The sequence below is a fragment of the Ovis canadensis genome, chromosome 1 (assembly GCF_042477335.2).
Source record: "Ovis canadensis isolate MfBH-ARS-UI-01 breed Bighorn chromosome 1, ARS-UI_OviCan_v2, whole genome shotgun sequence".
Taxonomy (NCBI): Eukaryota; Metazoa; Chordata; class Mammalia; order Artiodactyla; family Bovidae; genus Ovis; species Ovis canadensis.
Window position 1 is genome coordinate 187,207,488 of NC_091245.1, and position 27,340 is coordinate 187,234,827.

At 38.3% G+C, this 27,340-nt stretch overlaps 1 protein-coding gene across 1 annotated transcript; it reads left to right on the forward strand.

Annotated features, from left to right (window-relative positions):
* Positions 1 to 7,032: 7,032 nt before the first annotated feature.
* On the forward strand, positions 7,033 to 25,972 carry TEX55 (testis expressed 55). Its single transcript, XM_069572892.1, has 4 exons — positions 7,033 to 8,175; positions 8,899 to 9,045; positions 15,050 to 15,112; positions 25,093 to 25,972. Exons 1-4 carry the CDS (start codon positions 7,063 to 7,065, stop codon positions 25,141 to 25,143), a joined length of 1,374 nt encoding a protein of 457 aa, XP_069428993.1. The 5' UTR covers positions 7,033 to 7,062; the 3' UTR covers positions 25,144 to 25,972.
* Positions 25,973 to 27,340: the final 1,368 nt, after the last annotated feature.

The following is a 27,340-nucleotide window of genomic DNA, read 5'->3' on the forward strand; positions in this document are numbered from 1 at the left end:
CAGTGGGTGTTGGCAATTTGATCTCTGGTTCCTCTGCCTTTCCTAAAACCAGCTTGAACATCTGGAATTTCACGGTTCACGTATTGCTGAAGCCTGGCTTGGAGAATTTTGAGCATTACTTTACTAGCCTGTGAGATGTGTGCAATTGTGTGGTAGTTTGAGCATTCTTTAGCATTGCCTTTCTTTGGGATTGGAATGAAAACTGACCTTTTCCAGTCCTGTGGCCACTGGTAAATTTTCCAAATTTGCTGGCATATTGAATGCAGCACTTTCACAGCATCATCCTTTAGGATTTGAAAGAGCTCAACTGGAATTCCATTGCCTCCATTAGCTTTGTTCATGGTGATGCTTTCTAAGGCCGACTTGACTTCACATTCCAGGATGTCTGGCTCTAGGTAAGTGTGAGTGATCACACCATCATGATTATCTGGGTCGTGAAGATCTTTTTTGTACAGTTCTTCTCTGTATTCTTGCTACCTCTTCTTAATATCTTCGGCTTCTGTTAGGTCCATACCATTTCTGTCCTTTATTGAGCCCATTGTTGCATGAAATGTTCCCTTGGTATCTCTAATTTTCTTGAAGAGATCTCTAGTCTTTCCCATTCTGTTGTTTTCCTCTGTTTCTTTGCATTGATCACTGAGGAAGGCTTTCTTATCTCTCCTTGCTATTCTTTGGAACTCTGCATTCAAATGGGTATATCTTTCCTTTTCTCCTTTGCTTTTTGATTCTCTTCTTTTCACAGCTATTTGTAAGGTCTCCTCAGACAGCCATTTTGCTTTTTTGCATTTCTTTTTCTTGGGGATGGTCTTTATCCCTGTCTCCTGTACAATGTCACAAACCTCCATCCATAGTTCATCAGGCACTCTGTCTATCAGATCTAGTCCCTTAAATCTATTCCTCACTTCTTCAGTACAGCCATAAGGACTGATTTAAGTCACACCTGAATGGTCTAGTGGTTTTCCCCACTTTCTTCAATTTAAGTGAGTTTGGCAGTAAGGAGTTTATGATCTGAGCCACAGTCAGCTCCCAGACTTGTTTTTGCTGACTGTATAGAGCTTCTCCATCTTTGGCTGCAAAGAATATAATCAATCTGATTTCAATGTTAACCATCTGGTGATGTCCATGTGTAGAGTCTTCTCTTGTGATGTTGGAAGAGGGTGTTTGCTATGACCAATGCGTTCTCTTGGCAAAACTCTATTAGCCTTTGCCCTGCTTCATTCCATACTCCAAGGCCAAATTTGCCTGTTACTCCAGGTGTTCCTTGACTTCCTCTTTTTGCATTCCAGTCCCCTGTAATGAAAAGGACATCTTTTTTGGGTGTTAGTTCTAGAAGGTCTTGCAGGTCTTCATAAAACCATTCAACTTTAGCTTCTTCAGTGTTACTGGTCAGGGCATAAACTTGGATTACCATGATATTGAATGGTTTGCCTTGGAAACAAACAGAAATCATTCTGTCATTTTTGAGATTGCATCCAAGTACTGTGTTTCAGACTCTTTTGTTGACTATGATGGCTACTCCATTTCTTCTGAGGGATTCCTGCCCACAGTAGTAGATATAATGATCATCTGAGTTAAATTCACCCACTCCCGTCCATCTTAGTTCCCTGATTCCTAGAATGTCAATGTTCAATCTTGCCATATTGTTTGACCACTTCCAATTTGCCTTGATTCATGGACCTGACATTCCAGGTTCCTATGCAATATTGCTTTTTACAGCATCAGACCTTGCTTCTATCACCAGTCCCATCCACAACTGGGTGTTGCTTTTGCTTTAACTCCATCCCTTCATTCTTTCTGGAGTTATTTCTCCACTGATTTCCAGTAGCATATTGGGCACCTACCGACCTGGAGAGTTCATCTTTCACTGTCCTATCTTTCTGCCTTTTCCTACTGTTCATGGGGTTCTCAAGGCAAGAATACTGAAGTGGTTTGCCATTCCCTTCTCCAGTGGACCACATTCTGTCAGACCTCTCCACCATGACTCCACCGTCTTGGGTGGCCCACATGGCATGGCTTAGTTTCATTGAGTTAAACAAGGCTGTGGTCCGTGTGATCAGATTGGCTAGTTGTCTGTGATTGTGATTTCGTCTGTCAGCCCTCTGATGCCCTCTCTCAGTGCCTACCATCTTACTTGGGTTTCTCTTACCTTGGACGTGGGGTATCTCTTCATGGCTTCTCCAGCAAAGCAGTATATATATATATATATATGTATATATATATATATATATATATATATATATACTTCATATATACACATACATACATTACTTACAATGAAGTATTTTATATATTTTATGAAAGGGGATTTTAATAGCTACAGTATGTTAATATGAGTACTTACTGGATGTATATCAATATTCTAGCTCATATAATTATGATAATCAGAACTTCCACAATAATTGGTAGAAAGCAATTATAGCCTTAACACCCCCCAAAACTTTGGCCACCTGATGCAAAGAGCAGACTCATTCAAAAAGACCCTGATGCTGGGAAAAACTGAAGGCAGGAGGAGAAGGGGATGACAGAAGATGAGATGGTTTGATGGCATCACTGACTCATTGGACATGAGTTCAAGCAAGCTCTGGGAGCTAGTAAAGGACAGGAAAGCCTGGCCTGTTGCAGTCCATGGAGTCACCAAGAGTCAGACACAACTGAGCAACTGAACAACAATATCCCAAAACAACTTACAATAGAATAAACAAAAAAGTTACTTATTTTAAAAGACTGTTCAAAGAAACATTGAAAAAAAGTATTAAAGTATGACTCAGTAACCAAGAAAAAAAGAGGACACAATATTGGAAATTAAAAAGGAAAAATAAGCATATGTAGAGAAGATTGAAATAATATTATAAGAAAATACTTTATGCTCAAGAAACTTTAAATTTGAGCAGAAATAATTTCCTAGTTAAGTTGAATTATCAAAACTTTTTTCAAGTAGAAGGAGAAAATCTAAGTAGACCAATACCATAGAATAAATTGGAAGATTCTACGAAAGATCTGTACACACCACAACCATAACCCCTGCCCCCTCCAAGGACCAGACCATGAGGTTTTATAAGTGAGTTTTAACAAATCCTTAAAGGACAGATAGATCATATACAAACTATTACAGGGTATAGAAAAATAAAGTTTTTAAAAGTATTTTGTAAAGCTAACATAATCCTGACACCAAAAATTAATAAGTATAAAACAGGAAAAGATAACAACAGAGCAATCTTACTGATTAATAAAGTACAAACACCCTAAATAAAATATGAGGAACTTGTTCCAGAACTTCATTAAAAGGAAAAAATAGGATGACCAACTAAGATTTATTCCAGGAATGGATAACTGATTTAACATTTAAAAATCTCTTGATATAATCACATGAATAAATTAATGAGGAAAATATGATTATTTCAATAGAAGCTACAAATTATTTTATAAAATTCAAAGCCAAATAAAATCTCTCATAAAACAGAACTAGAATAGCAGATAAATATTCTTTTTCAAGGAACATTCTCCAAGACAGAACTTATGTTAGCCACAAAACAAGTCAATGAATTTGAAAGACTGAAATCCTAAAAAGTATCTTCTCTGATATATACCATAGAATGACACAGAAATCAGTAACAGAATGAAAACTGGAAATTTCACAAATATTTTTAAATTAAAGCATACAGTTTAAAATAACCAATGGATGGAAAAAATATTACAAGGCAAATATATATCTTGGGATGGATGAGAATACCATGTGATGGATGGAAATAAAAATACAACATACCAAAACTTATGGGATACAGGAAACACTAAAGTCCAGAGGAAATTTAGAGCTGAAAATGACTACATTAAAAAAGAAGAAATCTCAGTTGATAACTTTACATCTTAAAGAACTATAAGGAGAAGAGCAAACTAAACACAAACTAGAAGATGGAAGGAAATTCTATTCTAAAGAATTGAGCAGAGATAAATGAAATAATGTATAGAAAAAGAGAACCAACAAAATGAAAATTCGATTCCTTGAAAAGATCAACAAAACTGACAAACCTTGAGCTAGACTGACCAAAAAATGTAGTAGTAGCAAATAACTTAAGTCAGAATTCAAAGTGGGGACATTACTACCAACCTTATGGAAGTAAAAAGGATTATAAGAGAATACTATGAACAACTGCATAGCAAAAAAAAAAAAAAAAGAGAGAGAGAGAGACATAACCTGGATGAAATGGACACACTGTTAGAAACACATATTGTCAAAACTGACTCAAAAATAATAGAAAATTTCAACAGATCTATAACACATAAAAAGACTGAGCCAACAACAGCAAAAACAATATAATCAAAAAATATAAAACTACATGGCAAACAAGCCAGAAAACTTTATTTGCAATTTATATAGTGAAGAATTAAAAGTTTTAATACATAAAAAGCTCTCACAAATCAAAAAGAATAAGGATAAGACTAGAATATTTACTCCTAAAATCCAAGGTTATTAAACATGTAAAAAAGAATATAAATTAAAACAAAATACTATGTTTCACTTATCAGATAGGCAAAAATTAAAAAATATATACAGAACTGGACTCTATAGCATTCTCATAAATTACTGGTGCAGCTAGAGACTGGTCCAACTTTTCTGGAAGACATTTTTAAATATAGTACCTTCAAAGAACCAGAAAGAGCACATTTCCTTACCCAGGCAAATTTATCTCAAGGGAAAAATATAAGAAGCTTGTGAAATGTTTGTACAATCACAGTCAATGCAGCACTGTTAAAAGCAAAAAATGCATAAAATAAATTACATATATATTTAAAAATAGCTACTTTTTATGAAGCTTATATGAACTATATATATATATATCTCATTTTTTTCACAAGAATTCTGAGAAGTATTATATTATTTCCATTTTTATCCACAGATTAGAAAATTGAAGTTCAGAAAATAAAGAGATTTGCTCAAACTCAACAATCTGTTCAGTAAAAGATACAGAGTTGGAACAAACTTGGTCTAATGCCAAAAGCCAATGTCCTTTGGATTACGTTTCTTTACATAGAAGAACATTTAAACCATAGTTTTAAATCACAATGTAGTTTATAGAACAATTACATGGTTTGATTCCATTTTGTAAAATACATACCTATAGATATGGTGGCTCAGACAGTAAAGCATCTGCCCACAATGTGGAAGACTAGGGTTTGATACCTGGGTCAGGAAGATCCCCTGGAGAAGGAAACGGCAACCCACTCCAGTACTCTTGCCTAGAAAATCCCATGGATGGAGGAGCCTGGTGGGCTACAGTCCATGGGTCGCAAAGAGTCAGACATGACTGAGTGACTTCACTTACTTACTTACTTATAGATATTAAACATATAGATTTGCATGGGAAAAATTCTCGAAGGATATACATCAAAATGTTAATAAAGGTTATCCCTGAGTGTTTGGGGAGCTTTTTTAATTTATGCTTGTTTTACTTACTTTTCTACAATAATTATATTTAATTTATAAATGGAAAAACAAACCTACAAAACCAATATCCCTGTAAAGTTGCAAGCCATCACCCATCAAGGCACATCTTTAATATATTTATGTTCAACAAATACATCTTAAGCACCTACTTTGTGTTAGGTGTGTGTGTGGGTGTTAGTTACTCAGTCATGCCCAATTCTTTGTGACCCTATAGACTGTGGCCCACCAGGCTTCTCTGTCCATGAGATTCTCCAGGCAAAAATACTGGAGTGGGTTGCCATTTCCTTCTCCAGGGGATCTTCCCGACCCAGGGATCTAACCCATGTCTCTTATATCTCCTGCATTGGCAGGTGGGTTCTTTACCGCTAGCACCACCTGGGAAGCCCATGTGCTAGGTACTGTTAGGTAAATGATTTTATTTCAGTGTGTCTAAATTCTCCTGCTCATAGGTATGGCACCAAAGGTGCCCACTCTCCCTCTCACTCCTTAATTACTACTATTTGCGTTTGGATTTTAAGTTTTATCTCTAATTACTGAATGCAATTAAACCCATATTAAAAGAATATCTGGCATTATATTACCAATCCTCGGCCTGCCTCAGTGATTTAGGCTCTGGAAAGCCAAACTCTCAAGTCACCACCTCTGTACTGATCAGCCCCTGAGAATAGAGAGCAAGCTGGCCTGAAGTGGATTCTTAAGGTCTATTTCAAAAAGGGAGGGCAACTGTCAAAATGTGGACTCCACTGGCCACCATCAAGTGCAAATTCCCTACCTGTTAAATATTCCTTCTCCTATCTCTCCCTAGCCTTTCTTACTCCTTTTCTTTCTGGAACTCTGGCTCCTAACCCTAACACTCCTTTCTGCTGTAAGACCATTGGATGGTGTGATTTTAGAACCCATTCTCTTCCTGGTACCACCGAAAACAGTACTGTTTGTAAAGGCAGTGTTTTTTAAGATTTTTTTTTTTAAGAAAAAAAAAAAAACTGAGTTTGGTTTTCAATTAGAGTTTATAAAGAAAAATAACATTTAGCAGGACCATTTACAATGACAGTACCCAGCAGTAATATCATACTCTGCACTACAACTGTGGTTATATAAGTAGCCAATGAATCATGGTTCTGTTTGATGGCAGCAGTAACTTCTGTTCAGGTATGCCGCCCTCGTGTGGTTGGACGCGTGTTCTGTTGATTCCAGAGATACCTGTAGGATCCTATTTCACACACAACACTCTGGGCCTCTGCAAGAAAAAAACAAGGAGGGGAGCGCTCTAAGGCACCATTTCACAGAGCCTTGAGGCCTGCTCACTGGGAGGTTGGCGACACCAGCCTGTAGTCATCCCCTCTTCTTGGGAGAAGGTGAGCTGAGCTCGCATCTTGAGCTGGCATCCACGCTGAGCGCCCAGAGGCAGCTGGTCCCCAGGCAGCCGCAGGAAGTCCCGCTCACTGCCCGACACTCACTAGCATTCGCCAGCATGCCTGGAAGAACCAGCGCGGAGGCCCGGAATAAAGCCCATGGGCATTGTTATCACTCGCCAACGCTCTGATGGTTGCCTAGACGACCCAGGTCCGGCCCCACCCACAGAGTCTGGCAATCTAGACCAGTCGGGTACCAGGCAGAAAATGGAAGAGCCTCCAGAAGAGGCTCCCACCGAATCCTCGGAAATCCAGAGACCAGCCAAGCCCCCAGATGACAGCCAGACAGATGGCCAGGAAGACAGTGGGCAGAACCAGTATGAAGTGGAGGCAGATGACCCGACTGACGACAGAGCAGCTGACCAGACTGCCCAAATGGTGTCTGGCCTGGCTGAACCCAACATAGTTAATCGAGCTGACCACAAAGTAGATGAACACATGGGAGAAAGAACATCTGATCAGGCTGACCTCAGAGCATCTGACCATGCTAATTTTGCCAGTGGTAGAACATCCGGTCAGGCTAATCAGAGGATGTCAGAAGAGATGGACAGCAAGGCATCTAGCCAAGCTGATGGTGTCAGGTCTGAACAGACTGACAACCAGATGTCTGCTCTGCCTGAACAAGGTCCTTATGAGCACACTGAACGGAGAACGTCCAGCCTAGCTGAGAGAATAGCTTCTGAACAGTTTGACCAAAAGCCATCTGTGACATCTTTACAAAGAGCCCATGGGCAGAGTGATCACAGAATGCCCCGACCAGCCGACCAAAGAACTGCTCAACAGATCGAAAGTAGATTGTCCGGCCTGATTGAGAAAAAAACTTATGAACGAATTGATCAGAGACCTTCTGACCAAGCGGACCACAGAAGAGCTGCAAAGGTTCACCTCAAAGTGCATGACCAGGCTACTAAGCCAGCTGAACACCCTGAGACTGATGCTGACAAGGCTGGTGGCAAATCTGACCAGACTGATGGCTTACTGGACGAAGAGGATGATTACACAGAAGACAACCTCTTTGACTACAGAGAACAGTCTAATGACGAATTATTCAGACAGCTTGGCTATAGCAAGGAGGAAGAAGAGGATGACTTCAAAGTGCAACCCTGCAAATTTGAGCCTAGCCAGACAGATGCCAGCGTATCTAAGACTTCCATTGAAAGTGACACTGAAAGTGAAGCTGACCTGCGAGTCTTCATGCCATTTGATAACAGTACTTTCCAAACAAAAGAACAGGCCTACTCTGAAAAGTTTCCCTCCATTTCATCTAAACTGGACTATATCATCAGTCGAGAAAAACCTCAGCCCATGGAAGTCGAGCCTGTAGGTTAAAAGGATATTTGATACCCACCTGGGAGGCTGGGCTTCCCTGGCGGCTCAGAGGTTAAAGCGTCTGCCTGCAATGCAGGAGATGTGGGTTCAATTCCTGGGTCGGGAAGATCCCCTGGAGAAGGAAATGGCAACCCACTCCAGTATTCTTGCCTGGAGAACCCCATGGATGGAGGAGCCTGGTGGGCTACAGTCCATGGGGTCGCCAAGAGTAGGACACGACTGAGCGACTTCACTTTCACTTTCACTTTGGGAGGTTGGAGATCAAGCCAGGGTTCTGGGAGAGGATTCAGGAAGGCAGTAGTAGGGTGGGAGATAACGAGATGGGTTGCCTTCTCAGCTACCCTAAGTAGACCATTCAGGCAGGATCAATGAACCAGGATGCAGGAATCCTGGGTTTCAAGTCCTGGTTCTGCTGCTAACCCTGGGAAACTAACTCATTTCCCTCTCTGAGCTTCTGCCAAAGGAAAGGAATTTGGAGTCCGTTGGGTGTCTCTGTGAAGGGAAAAGTAGACTGGCAATGTCTAAGGCCTCTCTCAAGACCTGAGGTACATTACATTGCCGGGAGGATCAGCCAGGTCTCTCATAAGGTCTTTAGTTTCTAGAGTTCAGATCCCGTCAATACCGAATTCCACTGATAACATCAACAGTAGCAACAAAACTTCCAGGGAATTTTCTATTCATTAAAGACTTTCTTCGGGGATATTTCCATTTTAGGACGATTTTTCATCATACCAGGAAAGAAGGGTTTCTGACGCATACAGTCAACCTTTTAAGAGGCGATTCCCTCCTATAGTATATGAAGATCCTTATCAAGTTTCACTTCGATACATGGAGAAACACCACATTCTGCAAATATTCCAGGTAAACCTCTCAATCTCTTTTTAAAAATGTGAGTTTTAAAGTAATTATAATATAAAAGACAAACACTGACCTGGCTCTTAAAAGGTACAAGAAAAGGTGTTTGCTATAAAAAGGATATAATCTTAGTGTCAGTCAGTAAATGCATTAAGAGTATTAATCTAAGATAGTAAATGATAAACACCAAATGAATGATTCTTACCATAATATGAAGCCCTTTAGAGGAATTAGAGATTTGATAGGTTTGTTGCTAGGGGAATAAAATTGGTCAAGGGTTAAAGTTTGAGCTGGACTGAGGAAGGAGGGACAAAATATTGGCAATTAAAAAGGCGAGAAAAAGAGTTCCCAGGCAGGAATAGAATACTTTCAAAAGATGACCAACTTGTGGCCATCTAAGAAACCACATATTTTTTTTAATGTGGAGCATTTTTAAATTCTTTATTGAATTTGTTACAATATTACTTCTTATTATTTATTTTTTGGTTTTTTTGGCCACAAGGCATGTGGGATCTTAGCTCCCTCACCAGGGATCCAACCCATACCCCTCTGCATTGGAAGGCGAAGTCTTAACCACTGGACCACCAGGAAAGTCTCAAGAAACCACATAAAAATGAAGTAATTAGAAGTTGCTTCTACAACTGACCAAGAAATAATCTCAAAAATATACAAGCTGCTCATGCAGCTCAATACCAGAAAAATAAATGACCCAATAAAAAAATGGGCCAAAGAACTAAACAGACATTTCTCCAAAGAAGACATACAGATGGCTAACAAACACATGAAAAGATGCTCAACATCACTCATTATCAGAGAAATACAAATCAAAACCACAATGAGGTACCATCTCACGCCAGTCAGAATGGCTGCTGTCAAAAAGTCTACAAAAAATAAATGCTGGAGAGGGTGTGGAGAAAAGGGAACTCTCTTACACTTTTGGTGGGAATGCAAACTAATACAGCCACTATGGAGAACAGTGTGGAAATTCCTTAAAAAACTGGAAATAGAACTGCCATATGACCCAGAAATCCCACTGCTGGGCATACACACTGAGGAAACCAGAATTGAAAGACATACATGTACCCCAATGTTCATCGCAGCACTGTTTACAATAGCTGCTGCTGCTGCTAAGTCGCTTCAGTCATGTCCAACTCTGCGTGACCCCATAGACAGCAACCCACCAGGCTCCCCTGTCCCTGGGATTCTCCAGGCAAAAACACTGAAGTGGGTTGCCATTTCCATCTCCAGTGCATGAAAGTGAAAAGTGAAAGTGAAGTCGCTCCATCGTGTCCAACTCTTAGCGACCCCACGGACTGCAGCCCACCAGACTCCTCCATCCATGGGATTTTCCAGGCAAGAGTACTGGAGTGGGGTGCCATTGCCTTCTCCTTTACAACAGCTAGGACATGGAAACAACCTAGATGTCCATTGGCAGACGAATGGATAAGAAAGCTATGGTACATATACACAATGGAATATTACTCAGCCATTAAAAAGAATGCATTTGAATCAGTTCTAATGAGGTGGATCAAACTGGAGCCTATTATACAGAGTGAAGTAAATCAGAAAGAAAAACACCAATATAGTATATTAACACGTATATATGGAATTTAGAAAGATGGTAACAACGACACTATATACAAGACAGCAAAAGAGACACAGATATAAAGAACAGACTTTTGGACTCTGGGAGAAGGTGAGGGTGGGATGATTTGAGAGAATAGCATTGAAACATGTATATCACCATATGTGAAATAGATGACCAAGTTCCTGTATTTGAACTGTTTCATCTGTATGAAACAGGGCACTCAAAAGCCAGTGCACTGGGACAACCCAGAGGGATGGGATGGGGAGGGAGGTGGGAGGGGGGTTCAGGTCCGGGGGACACATGTACACCCGTGGCTGATTCATGTCAATGTATGGCAGAAACCACCACACTACTGTAAAGTAATTAGCCTCCAATTAAAATAAATTAATTAATTTTTAAAAATTAAATGAAGCTATAGTTCTCCTTTTACCTATCTGTTGATGCCTAATGACAACTATCTGAATGAAGATCTAGAATTACTTAGAGTCAATAAATAATCCACTGATACACTATTATGATTAAAATTATATCAACTGTCAGAAAAATCACTTTTAATTCTTGAAATTACAAATCTTACTGACCTCAGGATATGGAGCTGGAACCTTCCTTAAAGTATGACATTCCTTGACCAATATAGAATTATATATTATCACATTTAAAAGTTTTGTTGTTTTGTGGATTGCTTTTGTTTCTGTTTTCCTTGCATGTGTATTTTAATGTTAATATTATTACCCAGCAAGGCATATACACATATATAATAACATACATACGTGAAGTAACTTTTCATCGTATGATTACAAAGTTGTAAGAATGCATGCTTAGTCGTTCAGTCATGTCCGATTCTTTGCGACCCCATTGACTGTAGCCTACCAGGCTGCTCTGTCTGTGGGATTCTCCAAGCAAGAATACTGGAGTGAGTTGCCATGCCCTCCTCCAGGGGATCTTCCCAACCCAGGAATTGAACCCAGGTCTCTCACACTGCAAGTGGATTCTTTACCATTTGAGCCACCAGGGAAGCCCAGGTTAGAATGGCCCACCTCAAATGAAAACATTTAAGCTGGAAGAATTTAAGTTTAAAGAAGTAGGATGTAGAGGAAAGTGCACAAATTGTATAATCTATTAGCCTGAGTCTCCAAGCTAAATTTGCTCCTTCTCATCTTTGTAATTTGGAGGAGATTACCTAATTTCTGTGAATCTCAGTGTCCTCATATAACAAGGATAAGTGATATTTCCTTTATTAACATTGTTCTATGCCCCATCTTTCTTTAAAATGTCCTTTTGTGGGAGAATGCTAACTTCTGGGCTTTCTGGCTTTAACAAAGAACTACTAATTGTTAAACCGAAGGACAGAAGCCCTAGAAAGTAGAATTTTAATCATTCTGAAAGCAATTTTCTTCATCTGTCAAGAAAAAAACAGTGCTTATGCATTGAACACTGTTATAAAAAAACTAGTTAGAAATGTGTTCAGTAGAAATATATGTGAAATGATTAATGAGTATGCATGCATTAAACAGATCAGAATACTTTATACTAGAAATCTGCCCTATTGTTATTCCCTGCAAATGAGAATTCTGTTTACTTTATTAATAATTTTTGTTATTTAACAGCAACAAAACGTATGAAAGTGAGTCTCTGAAATCTTTGATATGCTTTCTCATTTATTATTACAAACACAGAACATCATTTTAACCTTTTAGAATCAAATGCCTTAGGAAGTTTCTATGTAAAAATCATAGTGTTTTAAAATTTTTACTTGAAAAAGTTTCACTGTTCTTTGAAGTAAATTATTTATTGATTCCTCAGTCTAGCAAAATCACAATTCTCAAAATAAAAACTTCCTCCAAACCTTCTCACTACCTCTTTGATCTTAGAAACTAGAAAAATACCCACTGCTATTTATTACTAAATCTTTATTCATCCACAATTTACCTTAATTTACCTAAACTTATCAGTAGTAAGGAAGTATAATCTGACCACATAGTTCAGTTCAGTTCAGTCACTCAGTCGTGTTCAACTCTTTGCGACCCCATGAATCGCAGCACGCCAGGCCTCCCTGTCCATCACCAACTCCCGGAGTTCACTCAGACTCACGTCCATCGAGTCAGTGATGCCATCCAGCCATCTCATCCTCTGTCGTCCCCTACTCTTCCTACCCCCAATCCCTCCCAGCATCAGAGTCTTTTCCAATGAGTCAACTCTTCGCATGAGGTGTCCCAAGTACTGGAGCTTCAGCTTTAACATCATTCCTTCCAAAGAAATCCCAGGGTTGATCTCCTTCAGAATGGACTGGTTGGATCTCCTTGCAGTCCAAGGGACTCTCAAGAGTCTTCTCCAACACCACAGTTCAAACGCATCAATTCTTTGGCATTCAGCCTTCTTCACAGTCCAACTCTCACATCTATACATTACCACTGGAAAAACCATAGCCTTGACTAGATGGACCTTAGTCGGCAAAGTAACGGCTCTGCTTTTGAATATGCTATCTAGGTTGGTCATAACTTTTCTTCCAAGGACTAAGCGTCTTTTAATTTCATGGCTGCAGTCACCATCTGCAGTGATTTTGGAGCCCCCCAAAATAAAGTCTGACATTGTTTCCACTGTTTCCCCATCTATTTCCCATGAAGTGATGGGACCAGATGCCATGATCTTCGTTTTCTGAATGTTGAGCTTTAAGCCAACTTTTTCACTCTCCTCTTTCACTTTCATCAAGAGGCTTTTTAGCTCCTCTTCACTTTCTGCCATAAGGCTGGTGTCATCTGCATATCTGAGGATATTGATATTTCTCCCCATGAACAGTATGAAAAGGCAAAATGATAGGATACCAAAAGAGGAACTCCCCAGGTCATTAGGTGCCCAATATGCTACTGGAGATCAGTGGAGAAATAACTCCAGAAAGAAACAATACCCAGTTGTGGATATGACTGGTGATAGAAGCAAGATCCGGGGCTGTAAAGAGCAATATTGCATAGGAACCTGGAATGTCAGGTCCATAACTCAAGGCAAATTGGAAGTGGTCAAACGAGATGGCAAGGGTGAACATCGACATTCTAGGAATCAGCGAACTAAAATGGACTGGAATGAGTGAATTTAACTCAGATGACCGTTACATCTACTACTGTGGGCAGGAATCCCTCAGAAGAAATGGAGTAGCCATCATGATCAGCAAAAGAGTCTGAAATGCAGTACTTGGATGCAATCTCAAAAATGACAGAATGATCTCTGTTCGTCTCCAAGGCAAACCATTCAATATTACAATTATCCAAGTCTATGCCCCAACCAGTAATGCTGAAGAAACTGAAGTTGAACAGTTTTATGAAGACCTACAAGATCTTTTAGAACTAACACCCAAAAAAGATGTCTTTTTCATTATAGGAGACTGGAATGCAAAAGTAGGAAGTCAAGAAATACCTGGAGTAACAGGCAAATTTGGCCTTGGAATGCGGAATGAAGCAGGGCAAAGACTAATGGAGTTTTGTCAAGAAAATGCACTGGTCATAGCAAACACCCTCTTCCAACATCATAAGAGAAGACTCTACACATGGACATCACCAGATGGTCAACACCAAAATCAGACTGATTATATTCTTTGCAGCCAAAGATGGAGAAGCTCTATACAGTCAACAAAAACAAGACCAGGAGCTGACTGTGGCTTGGATCATGAACTCCTTATTACCAAATTCAGACTTAATTGAAGAAAGTAGGGAAAACCGCTAGGCCATTCAGGTATGACTTAAATCAAATCCCTTATGATTATACAGTGGAAGTGAGGAATAGATTTCAGGGTCTAGATCTGATAGATAGAGTGCCTGATGAACTATGGAATGAGGTTCGTGACATTGTACAGGAGACAGGGATCAAGACCATCCCCATGGAAAAGAAATGCAAAAAAGCAAAATGGCTGTCTGGGGAGGCCTTACAAATAGCTGTGAAAAGAAGAGAGGCGAAAAGCAAAGGAGAAAAGGAAAGATATAAGCATCTGAATGCAGAGTTCCAAAGAATAGCAAGAAGAGATAAGAAAGCCTTCTTCAGCTATCAATGCAAAGAAATAGAGGAAAACAATAGAATGGGAAAGACTAGAGATCTCTTCAAGAAAATTAGAGATACCAAGGGAACATTTCATGCAAAGATGGGCTCAATAAAGGACAGAAATGGTATGGACCTAACAGAAGCAGAAGATATTAAGAAGAGGTGGCAAGAATACATGGAAGAACTGTACAAAAAAGATCTTCACGACCCAGATAATCATGATGATGTGATCACTAATCTAGAGCCAGACATCTTGGAATGTGAAGTCAAGTGGGCCTTAGAAAGCATCACTATGAACAAAGCTAGTGGAGGTGATGGAATTCCAGTTGAGCTGTTTCAAATCTGACCACATAAGTTTAGTTCAAAATCATAATGTAATATCTTTCTCTCTCTCAGCAGATCACTGAAAACTTAGTCTATGAAAAGCCAGAGGATCCCCTGAATTTTATGCTGTGCCAGGTATGGAATGGGAGAAAAAAACAACCTTGTTATTCTTTTTGTTATAAAATATAGCACACAAACAAGCGTACAAGACATGTGCAACTCAGTCAATGATCATGAAGTAAGCATATCTGTAATCACCATTCAGGTTTGAAAAAAAAGACAAAAAACTAAACATTGTCAGCATCTGAGAAATCCCCTTCGGTTTCCTCAAGGTTATCACTTCCTACAAAGGGACTATTATTCTGACGTTTATGGTAATGACATTCTCACTTTTCTTTTTAATTTTGCCATGAAACATGAATCATAAAACACTTTTGTTTAGACTTGTCAGATTTTTGAATTTTTTATTTTATTTTATTTAGTGGTTAAGAACATGACTTCTAAAACCAAACTGCTTTATTTTTTAGACTTAAAAATATTTTTAGTTTTAAATTTTTATGCAATTTTTAAAGCTTACTTTCCATTTACAGTTACTACAAAATATTGTCTATATTCCCCATGTTGTACAATACATGCTTGAGCCTGTCTTACACCCAGTCATTTGCCCCCTGCCCCTACATTGGTAACCACTAGTTTGTTCCTTGTATCTGTGTAGACTTGTCAACCTTTTAAACTTTTATAAAGGGAACCATGTAGTAGAGATTCATTTGTTCATTCTTTTACTCAAAACTATGTCTGTGAAATTAATCCATGCTATTGTGTGTGGCTGTAGTTCATTTATTTTCATTGCTATATAGCACTCATCACTTGAAATGCCACAAGTTATTCATTCTGTGATAGATATGGACCTTCAGGATAACCTATTACAAAACTTTTTCCTAGGAACTTTCATGCGCATGTCTCTTGGTACACATAAATACACATTTCCCTTGGATACATACCCACAAGAGAGAATGCTGGATTCTAAAGTATATGTAGCTCAGCTCTAGTAGATTACATCAAATGATCTTCCAAGGAAATTTCACCAATTTACACTCCCACTAGCAGTGTGTATTAGAGTTTTATTTGTCTTACATCCTTACCACTTACACCCAACAACATTACCAATCTTTTCAGCATTAGCCTTTTTAATGGATGAACAGTAGCAAATCATTTCAGGTTCAACTTATTTCTCCTGAGTACTAAAGCAGTTGCAGTCTTTTTCATTTGTTTATTGGACATTTGGAAATATTTCTTTTCTATTGTCTTTTTAAATCATTTGTAACAGTTTTCTATATATTCTGGTTATGAACTCTTTGTTGATGTGTTTGTTACATGTATCTTCTTCGACTCTTTGCCTTTGTATTTTATCTCTTAAAGATATCTTTTGATGAACAGGAATTTTTAATTTTTATATATTCAAATTTATCTTATTACTTCTGGTGTCTTATATTAAAAGTGTCTCCTTAACCCAAGCTCCTTACCTTAGTCCCTGTATTATCTTGTAGAAGATAATACAAACCTATCCTTTTTATAGGTTTTGTTTTGTTTTGCTTTTTACATTTATATCGAATCGGTTTGGAATTGATTTTGTGTAGGATGTGAGGTGAGGTCAAGCCTTATTTTCTTTCGAGCAGACATCCAATTGACCAAGCACCTTATAGGAAAAGACAGTACTTTCCACACTGTTTTTTTTATTTGACTCCTGTAGTATATTTGTTGACCCTTGCTCCACGACAAGAATCTCTTAGTTAGAATGCCCCATAGTAAGTCTTAATATCTACCAGAACAGGTCCTCACATCTTACTCTTCTTTTAAAGTATCTTGGTTGTTCTTAGGTGTGTGCATTTCCTTTTCAGCATTTAGAATTGTCAAGTTACACACACACACACACACACACACTAGCACACACTGAGGGGATTTTGTGGGGAGATTGCTTTGGCTCTGTTGATCAATTTGGGGAGAAGTATTGAATACCAGCTTGAAACAATAAGCTTTATATCCTCTCCATTTATCTAGGTCTTTAATTTCTTCCAGTATCATTATTATTTGCATAAAGATATTACATATCTTTTGATGGATTTATTCATAGGTATTTTATAATTTTAATGCTATTATAAATAGAAACCTTTAAAACTTCAGGTTCTAATTTCTGACATATAGATGTGTAACTAATTTTTCTTGATCTTATTTGCAGCAACCTTGTTAAACTCAATATTTCTAATCAAGCACTTGTAGATATTTAGGGTATTCCAGCATATACAATCATATCATATTTAACCTTTCCAATCCCTATCCTTTTCTTTCTGTCTGTCTTATTGCTTGTCTTATAACCCCCTCAGATCTGCCTTCATCTCTTCTTTACCCTGCAAAGAAGATAATCTGCATGGACTAGATCAATAGGCTCTCATTCCTTTTGATTCACAGTGGGTTAAGCCAGTAGAAACCCTGGAGAAAGATGGCAAGGAGGAAAGAGGATGAGATCAGATTTATTCCCCTGTCCTTTTCTCCATGATCTATCTGTCCTGAGTTTTCTGGAAGTCAGTGGTTCTCTTAAAGCATCTTACTTTATACAGCTCTTTTCTCCTGAATTACAGTAATGTTCCCTCCTCTTGGTTTTCAGTCTCAAAGTTCAGTGTTTCCTAGCCTTGGATTATTGCATTATCTCCTGTGACTACCTAATGCCTACTTCTTTAAAAACAGTTACCTTTTTTGAATAAACCTCTTTGAATTTTTCTGTTTTGAAAGTACTGTTTCCTCTTGGAATCCTGACTGATACAGAACACTGATACAGAATTGATGTTGAATAGAAGTAGCTACAGTGGTTTACCTTGCTGGCACTCAATCTTTTAAAAAAAAATTCTTATTTAACAGTTAATTATGGTGTTTATTGTGCTTTATAAATGCTACTAATAATATTAGGGCAGTTCCCTTTATAGTCTGTTTTCTGAGAAGTTTTGCCATGAATTATTAAATTTTTTCAAATTATTTTTCTATATCTATTGAGATGATTGTATGATTTTTCTTCCTTCTGGTAATATGGGAAATCATGTTTTCATTTTTAAAACTTTTCAAGCATACATACAGAAAATTACAGGGATCAAATCTGCACAACTTGACTATCACTACTTCAACAGAGCCAGGAAATCACCATTCAGGTCAAAAGATAGAAAGTTCGCATCTCCTCAGAATCCCACATGGTGACTATTTTCCGATCACTATCCTTTCTTTTCCAGAAAATAACCACTATTCTAACTTCTAGATTAGCTTGACTCTTTGGATTTTATATAAATGTAACCTGATAATCATACTATTTGTGGGCCGGCTTCTTTTGAGCTGACTGTGGAGCTGACTGTGGCTCGGATCATGAACTCCTTATTGCCAAATTCAGACTTAAAGAAAGTAGGGAAAACCACTAGACCATTCAGGTATGACTTAAATCAAATCCTGTATGATTTTACAGTGGAAGTGACAAATAGATTCAAGGGATTAGATCTGATAGAGTGCCAAAAGAACTATGGATGGAGGTTTGTGACGTTGTACAGGAGGCAATGATCAAGACCATCCCCAAGAAAAAGAAATACAAAAAGGCAAAATGGTTGTCTGAGGAGCCCTTACAAATATCTATGAAAAGAAGAGAAGCAAAAGGCAAAGGAGAAAAGAAAATATATACCTATTTGAATGCAGAGTTCCAAAGAATAACAAGGAGAGATGAGAAAGCTTTCTTCAGTGGTCAGTGTAAGGAAATAGAGGAAAACAATAGAATGGGAAAAACTAGAGATCTCTTCAAAAAAAATTAGAGATACCAAGGGAAATTTTCATGCAAAGATGGGCTCAAAAAGAACAGAAATGGTATGGATCTAACAGAAGCAGAAGATATTAAGAAGAGGTGGCAAGAATACACAGAAGAACTGTACAAAAAAAGATCGTCACGACCCAGATAATCATGATGGTGTGATCACTCACCTAGAGTCACACATCCTGGAATGTGAAGTCAAGTGGGCCTTAGGAAACATCACTATGAACAAAGCCAGTGGAGGTAATGGAATTCCAGTTGATCTATTTCAAATCCTGAAAGATGATGCTGTGAAAGAGCTGCACTCAATATGCCAGCAAATTTGGAAAATTTACCAGTGGCCACCGGACTAGAAAAGGTTAGTTTTCATTCCAATCTCAAAGAAAGGCAATGCCAAAGAATGCTCAAACTACTGCACAATTGCACTCATCTCACACGCTAGCAAAGGAATGCTCAAAATTCTCCAAGCCAGGCTTCAACAGTACATGAACCGTGAACTTCCAGATGTTCAAGCTGGATTTAGAAAAGGCAGAGGAACCAGAGATCAAATTGCAAATGTCCACTGGATCATCAAAAAAGTAAAAGAGTTCCAGAAAAACATCTACTTCTGCTTAATTGACTATGCCAAAGCCTTTGACTGTGTGGATCATGACAAACTATGGAAAATTCTGAAGGAGATGGGAATACCAGACCACCTGACCTGCCTCTTGAGAAATCTGTATGCAGCTCAGAAGCAACAGTTAGAACTGGACATGGAACAACAGACTGGTTCCAAATTGGGAAAGGAGTACGTTAAAGCTGTATATTGTCACCCTGCTTGTTTAACTTACATGCAGAGTACATCATGAGAAATGCTGGGCTGGATGAAGCACAAGCTGGAATCAGATTGCTGGGAGAAATATCAATAACCTCAGATATGCAGATGACACCACCCTTATGGCAGAAATTGAAGAAGAACTAAAGAGCCTCTTGATGAAAGGGAAAGAGGAGAGTGAACAAGTTGGCTTAAAGCTCAACATTCAGAAAACTAAGATCATAGCATCCAGTCCCATCACTTCATGGCAAATAGATGGGGAAACAGTGGAAACAGTGACAGACTTTATTTTGGGGGGCTCCCAAATCACTGCAAATGTTGAGTGCAGCCTTGAAATTAAAAGACGCTTACTCCTTGGAAAGAAAGTTATGACCAACCTAGACAGATATTAAAAAGCAGAGACATTACTTTGCCAATAAAGGTCCATCTAGTCAAAGCTATGGCTTTTCCAGTAGGCACATGTGGATGTGGGAGTTTGACTATAAAGAAAGCTGAGCACCAAAGAATTGATGCTTTTGAACTGTGGTGTTGGAGAAGACTCTTGAGAGTCCCTTGGACTGCAAGGAGATCCAACCAGTCAATCCTAAAGGTAATCAGTCCTGAATATTCATTGGAAAGACTGATGCTGAAGCTGAAACTCCAATACTTTGGCCACCTGATGGGAAGAGCAGACTCATTGGAAAAGACCCTGATGCTGGGAAAGATTGAAGATGGGAAGAGAAGGGGACAACAGAAGATGAGATGGTTGGATAACATCACCGACTCAATGGACATGAGTTTGAGTAAAATCCGGTAGTTGGTAATGGACAGGGAGGCCTGGTGTAGTCCATGGTGTCACAAAGAGTCGGACATGACTGAGCGACTGAACTGAACTGATGTTTCTGGGATTCTCTCATCTTGCGCATATTATTCATTCCTTTTCATTTTTGTATTCTGTATTCTGAGTTAGACGTTTGATTGTTGGTTTGGTTTTTTTTTTTTTTTTTTTTGGTCGTTATGAGTAATGCTGTGGTGAACATTCGTGTACTTGTCTCTTGGCGCACATGTGCACAAACTTCTATTGGGTTCAGACCTAGAAGTGTAATTGCTAAGAAATAGGTTATTGACAGAAGTTCAGCTTTAACAGATGGCTGACCAAAAGTTTTCCAAAATACTCAGACAAGTTTACACTACCACTTAAAGTGGTATTGTTGTAGTTTTTTTCATGTTTCGTATGCTCTGGTGCTTTGAACTAAGAAAGTTAGTTATGGGCTTATGGTTTTCAGCATATTTGGAAATTTGGTAGCCACTGTTTCTTCGAACACTTATCTATCCCATCCCTCTCCTCTGGGAGCTCCAATCACATATATATGGGGGCATTTGAAGTTGTCTCACAATTTCCTAATTCTCTGTTAATGCTTTTTACTCTTCTTTCCCCTTTCCACATATCAGTTTTCTATTGCTGTCTTCAAGGGTATTGATCTTTTGTTGTGCAGTGTCTACAGTACACTTTTCATCCCCAATTTAGTTTTTATCTTTTCTGTAGTGTCAGTATCTTAACTTTTTTAACATAGAGAGTATAGTTATAATAATTGCTTTTGCTGCTTGTTTTTATGTCTGGTAATTTTTTTATTGAGATATAGTTGACATATAACATTGTGATAGGTAGGTGTCCTGGAGCCTCAGATGGTTAAAAAAAAAAAAAATCTGCCTGCAATGCAGGAGACCCAGGTTTGATCCCTGGGTCAGAAAGATCCCCTGGAAAAGGGAATGGCAACCCACTCCAGTTTCCTTTCCTGGAAAATCCCATGGACAGAGAAGCCTGGTAGGCTATAGTCATTAGGGTCACAAAGAGTCGGACTAACTCTGAGCGACTAACGCTTTCACACTGTCACTTTCATGCCTGGTAATTTTTTATTGGTGCAATATATTATAAATGTTACCTTAGTAGGTACTGGATTTTCTTTTCTTTTCTTTTCTTTTCTTTTTGGCATTCATGTAAATATTCTTGGACTTTGTTTGGGGACCCAGCTGATTTAGTTGGAAACAATCTGATCCTTTCCAGCTTTGCTTTCAAGATATTTTCTTGAGAGAGGCAGAACAGTGTTCATCTTGGACTAAGTACTCCTTACTCCTGAGGCAAGACCCTTGTGAGTACTCTACCCAGTGCCCCATGAATCACGCTAGGTTTTCCAGTTTGGTGATACTAGGCAATATCCTTGGCTTGGTTCTTTCCATGGCCTCAGGGGGTTTCCTCACACACATGTACTGATCCACACACAGGGCATTATTTCAAGGGGAACTTCTGCAGATTCCACAGTTCTTTCTGCACAGTTCTCTCCTCTCTGGCACTCTGTCCTGTGAACTATGGCTACCATGCTTTCCTCAGGATCTCAGCTCCATCTGCTCAACTTAGGGGTCTGCCAAGGTCTTCTTGGGTTCACTTTCCTGGCCATGAGGCCAGGAAGCTTTCTGAAAACAGTAGATAAAGCACTCATAAGGCTCACTTCATTTCTTTCCTGACTCTCACAAAGCACTGTCCTTTGTTGCCTAATATCTTGAAAACCGTTGTTTCTTATATGTTGTTCATTTTTTTAGTTGTTTTAAACAAGAGGGAAATTTGGTCTTAGAGGAAATAGGAGTTCCAGACCTTTGGGTTTTAATGTTTTTCATCTATTTTGAAATTTTTGGCAGCCAGTATTTTTTCAAATACTGTTTCTATCTCTCCCCCCTTACCCTCTTTCTTCTTCTTCAAGGAACAAAATATGTTCTGGATGTTCTTTTTATGCTGCTTGTCTGTAAATTTTCTTCAACTGTTGAACATTTCAAACATATGCAAAAATAGAAAATAGTATATTTACTCTCCATGTGCTCCTTGCACTGGAAGTCCTAGCCAGAGCAATTTGGCATAAATAACTACTTTAAATTAAAAAAGTAAAAGCCTTCCAAATCAGAAAGGAAGAAGTAAAGATTGTCTTTTTCATTTAAATGAGTTGCATTCTCAGAGGAGCCTGGTGGGCTGCAGTCCATGGGGTCACTAAGAGTCGGACACAACTGAGCAACTTGACTTTCACTTTTCACTCTCATGCATTGGAGAAGGACATGGCAACCCACTCCAGTGTTCTTGCCTGGAGAATCCCTGGGACCGGGGAACCTGGTGGGCTGTCGTCCATGGGGTCGCACAGAGTCGGACACGACTGAAGCGACTCAGCAGCAGCAGCAGCAGCAGCAGGTTTTCTGTAACTAGGATAATTTCGATTGCATCTTGAACATCATAAACATTGTGCTGTGCAGACTGTGCTCTGTCATATTCTTCTGCCAAGTGATGGTGTGCTTGTGTCTGTTTACCTGGCTGTTAACATGGTTAGATTTGAACTGTGCGCACTCTCTCTTGCCTTCTGTGGCCACTTCTTTTTGCTACTGCTAGTTTGAATCTGACCTATGAATGCATGATTCAGAAGGCAGCCTAAGGCGTGTACAGAGTTCATGCACAGACCTTCCCTCTTCGAGGATTCCCCCTCACTCTTCAGCATCTGACATTTGACCAGGCCACTTTCTGTGATTTTTCCCTCCAGAAAAGCAATGGGTTTTCTATCAGAGTTTGAGGTATTCTGGTGCAGCCACAGCTATGTCTGTGGGTCATGACTGTCACTGGGTCAAAATTATGAAAACTGAGGAATTCATTCCATGTTGATCATTTGTTCTACATTTAGACTCCTCTTCAAAACCTACCTGTATTTGCTTAGTGTCCAGAACCTTCATGTAGTTGTTAGACCTTTTGTTTTCTTTCAGTTTGCAGCCTTTTTCTTTTAGAAAAAGGGTTTGTATTTTGTCCACAGTACACAGGTGTTATTTGAAGAATTCATTTTTTAGTGTTTCTTCTTGCATATAGGAAGCAGATCGTCATATATTAAACTATATATTATTAATATATATCTTCACATATTAAACTATATATTATTAATATATAATATATGCTTTTACGGTTTTATCATATAGATTTAAGTGTGTGGTATTTTTACTTTATTTAGTTCAAAATAGTTTCTAATTTTCTTTATGACTTATTCTGCAACATATGGATTTTTGGACAGTAGATTATTTACATAAATACCTAAATATTGGTTTCTTGTTGCCCTTTGGTTATTGATTTCAAAGTTGATTGCACTTTACTCCTAGAGCAAGATTTCAAATCTTTGAAATGTATTTACTTGCTTTATGATGCAGCATATAAGTTAATTGTTGTGAGTGAATTAATTGGGATTGAAAAAATGTTTATTCTTCAGTTATTGAGAAGTGTCTAAATACATCCACTGGATCAGGTTTGTTAAACATGTTATTCAAGTTTTCCAATATTATTGTCAGTTTATGCTGTATATATGTAATTGAGGCTATGTTATTAGGTGCTTATAAATTTATTTTTCTGGTAAATTGAATTTTTTATCATTAAGAAGTATAACATGAACTCTAACTACTCTTTCCAATATTGTTATAGCTACACCAGATTTATTTTACTCAATGTTTAAATGGTATATATTTTCCATCTTTATGACTTTTAAGTTTTCCCTGTCCTTACGTTTTAGACATCTTTCTTATAAATATTAATTGCATATAATTTTTATAATTATTCAAATCTGGCAAGCTTTTAATTAGAGTAGTCCTTTTATATTTGATGTTAAAGATATATTGGGGTTTGAATCTATGCTATTTGTCACGCCTGTGTTGTTTCTTTTCCTCTACTTTTTGTCTTCCTTTATTGTTCCATTTTTCTATTTAGAAGTTACACTCAGTTTGCTTTTTGGTTTTACATTGAGGTGATTTTTTAAAATTAATATGCTTTATTTTTTAGAATAGTTTTAGGTTACAGAAAATTTAAGCAGAATGTACAGTGAATTCCCACTTACTCCCATCTCCTCCCCCCACTTCCTCTATTATTAATATTCTGCATTATTATGGTACATTTGTTACAATTGGTCAGCCAGTTTGATACATTAACTAAAGTTCATGATTTACATAGAGTTTCTTCATGTATGGGCTTCCCTGGTAGCTCAGCTGGTAAAGAATCCACCTGCAATGCAGGAGGCCCTCGTTCGATTCTTGGGTCGGGAAGATCTGCTGGAGAAGGGAACGGCTACCCACTCCAGTATTCTGGCCTGGAGAATTCCATGGACTGTATAGCCCATGGGGTTGCAAACAGTTAGACACAACTCAGTGACTTTCACTCATTGTGTTTTACATTATAGGTTTTGACTAACGTATATGCTATGTATTTACAGTATCATACAGAAAAAGGTCACTACCCTAATAATCTTCTTAATATTATACTTTTAGTGGTTCTCCTTGAGTTATCAAAATCTAAATTATTTGTATCAAGTCAATATAAGGATGTCTATATTTTGATTTTCTATATATTTTAACCCTAAAAGATATGATAGTACCAAGTAGATCAAAACTTCGAGTGGAAAAAAATTTTTTTTTCATTCTCCTCAGGTACAGGACATGATACAAAACAGGAAGAAAAGTGAAATTTACAAAGAATGAATCTCTCCTCAACATTGTTTACAACCAACGGTGTCAACACTATGTTCTGTTGCCCACTCTGAAAAATCATTTTTGAATGGTCATTGTAGTGACTCTGCCTAAATATGTTTTTATTTTTTAAGTAAAAATCTGCTGAGTATCTTTGTAAAATTCATAGAACAGTTACAAATACTTCTGGTTAATCATACAAAACATATACACGTATACTTATCCGTGCATTGATATTTCAATACTCATTCCTCCAAAGCACTGAACAGAAACATGTTCACAAATCCCAAAGAGGATAAAGAAAAGAATATTAGCAATTTATATGCAGTTCCCCAAAGCATACAAATCCATCATATCTCAAAGCTGTTTATAGAATTTTCAATCAGAAAACATGCAGAAAATAATTTGTAACAGTACTTTTAGGAGATAATTGGTGTAAGATCTCTTTCCTTATTTCTTAACACCTCCAAGATATTTTTACTATTTTCCCCTTGACCCTGCCTGTTATAGTCTGACATTAGTGGATGCAATTTAATCTATTCCTTGGAATAGTCTTCTTCTGATTTTTAACCTACAGCAAAACTCAAACATGTTATACTACTCTGTACACACCTGTGGGAGAGGCAAAATGTCACTTCCTTATTACCTTTATCCTCTGAAGAGTGTCTACATTGTGTGGAATGTGCAACCAGTCAAACTGGTATTTAAAAGCTAAAAACCTTAACGAGGTCTACATGGTCTGAGAGTACCCAGCAATCATAACTGAGATGATCATATGATACTACTATTGTCTGAACCTTTCATTTAATTTCTGTTTGAGCATTAAAACAGACTTGATTGTTCATATTGTTTCCCTGGTGACTTGGTGTAATTACATGGTATATTACAATGAATTAAGCTCCTGTTTGAATAGTCATGCACAAATCCCTTTTTTATACCTGAATTTTATGTCTAACAATTATATTTTTTAAATCTATGCTTAGAACTTCAAAGTTTCTTTTGTTTTTCCTTCAGTTGTCCGTAAAATGTGCCTGTGCCTAGACTCAATAAATGTTCTCCAGGCAGATAAGCACTCTTTCTGTTGACTGTTGGCTAGCAAAACTAGGTGAAAGCTGATAAACTTACAGTGAACCTGTGGGAGAACTTTGAGAGACATGACTAAGATATAATTAATCAGCTGGTAGAACAAAATTGACTCAAATATTGAAGGGTCAACAATATTCAGTTCGGTTCAGTCGCTCAACCGTGTCTAAATCTTTGTGACCCCATGAATCACAGCACACTAGGCCTCCCTGTCCATCACCAACTCCCGGAGTTTACCCAAACTCAAGTCCATCGAGTCAGTGATGCCATCCAGCCATCTCATCCTCTGTTGTCCCCTTCTCCTCCTGCCCCCAATCCTACCCAGCATCAGGGTCTTTTCCAATGAGTTAACTCTTCGCATGAGGTGGCCAAAGTATTGGAGTTTCAGCTTCAGCATCAGTCCATCCAATGAACACCCAGGACTGATCTCCTTTGGGATAGACTCGTTGGATCTCCTTACAGTTCAAGGGACTCTCAAGCGTCTTCTCCAACACCACAGTTCAAAAGCATCAATTCTTCAGTGCTCAGCCTTCTTCACAGTCCAATTCTCACATCCATACATTACCACTGGAAAAACCATAGCCTTGACTAGACAGACCTTTGTTGGGAAAGTAATATCTCTGCTTTTTAATATGCTATCTAGGTTGGTCATAACTTTCCTTCCAAGGAGTACACGTCTTTCAATTTCATGGCTGCAATCACCTTCTGCAGTGATTTTGGAGCCCAAAAATATAAAGTCTGACACTGTTTCCACTGTTTCCCCATCTATTTCCCATGAAGTGATGGGACCAGATGCCATGATCTTAGTTTTCTGAATGTTGAGCTTTAAGCCAACTTTTTCACTCTCCTCTTTCACTTTCATCAAGAGGCTTTTTAGTTCCTCTTCACTTTCTGCCATAAGGTGGTGTCATCTCCATATCTGAGGTTATTGATATTATTATTATTAGATCAAAGACTTGGATGTTATCAGTAACATCTGAAATTACTGAATTTAGTCGATTGGTTTTCAGCCCTAACACTTTGCTGTGTTCCATGAAGCAGATCACCTCAAACTACTCCTCCACAGTCACTTCAGCCCTTCTCACTGGCAATCTATATGCATTTCAGAGCTGTCCGTTGACCTTTC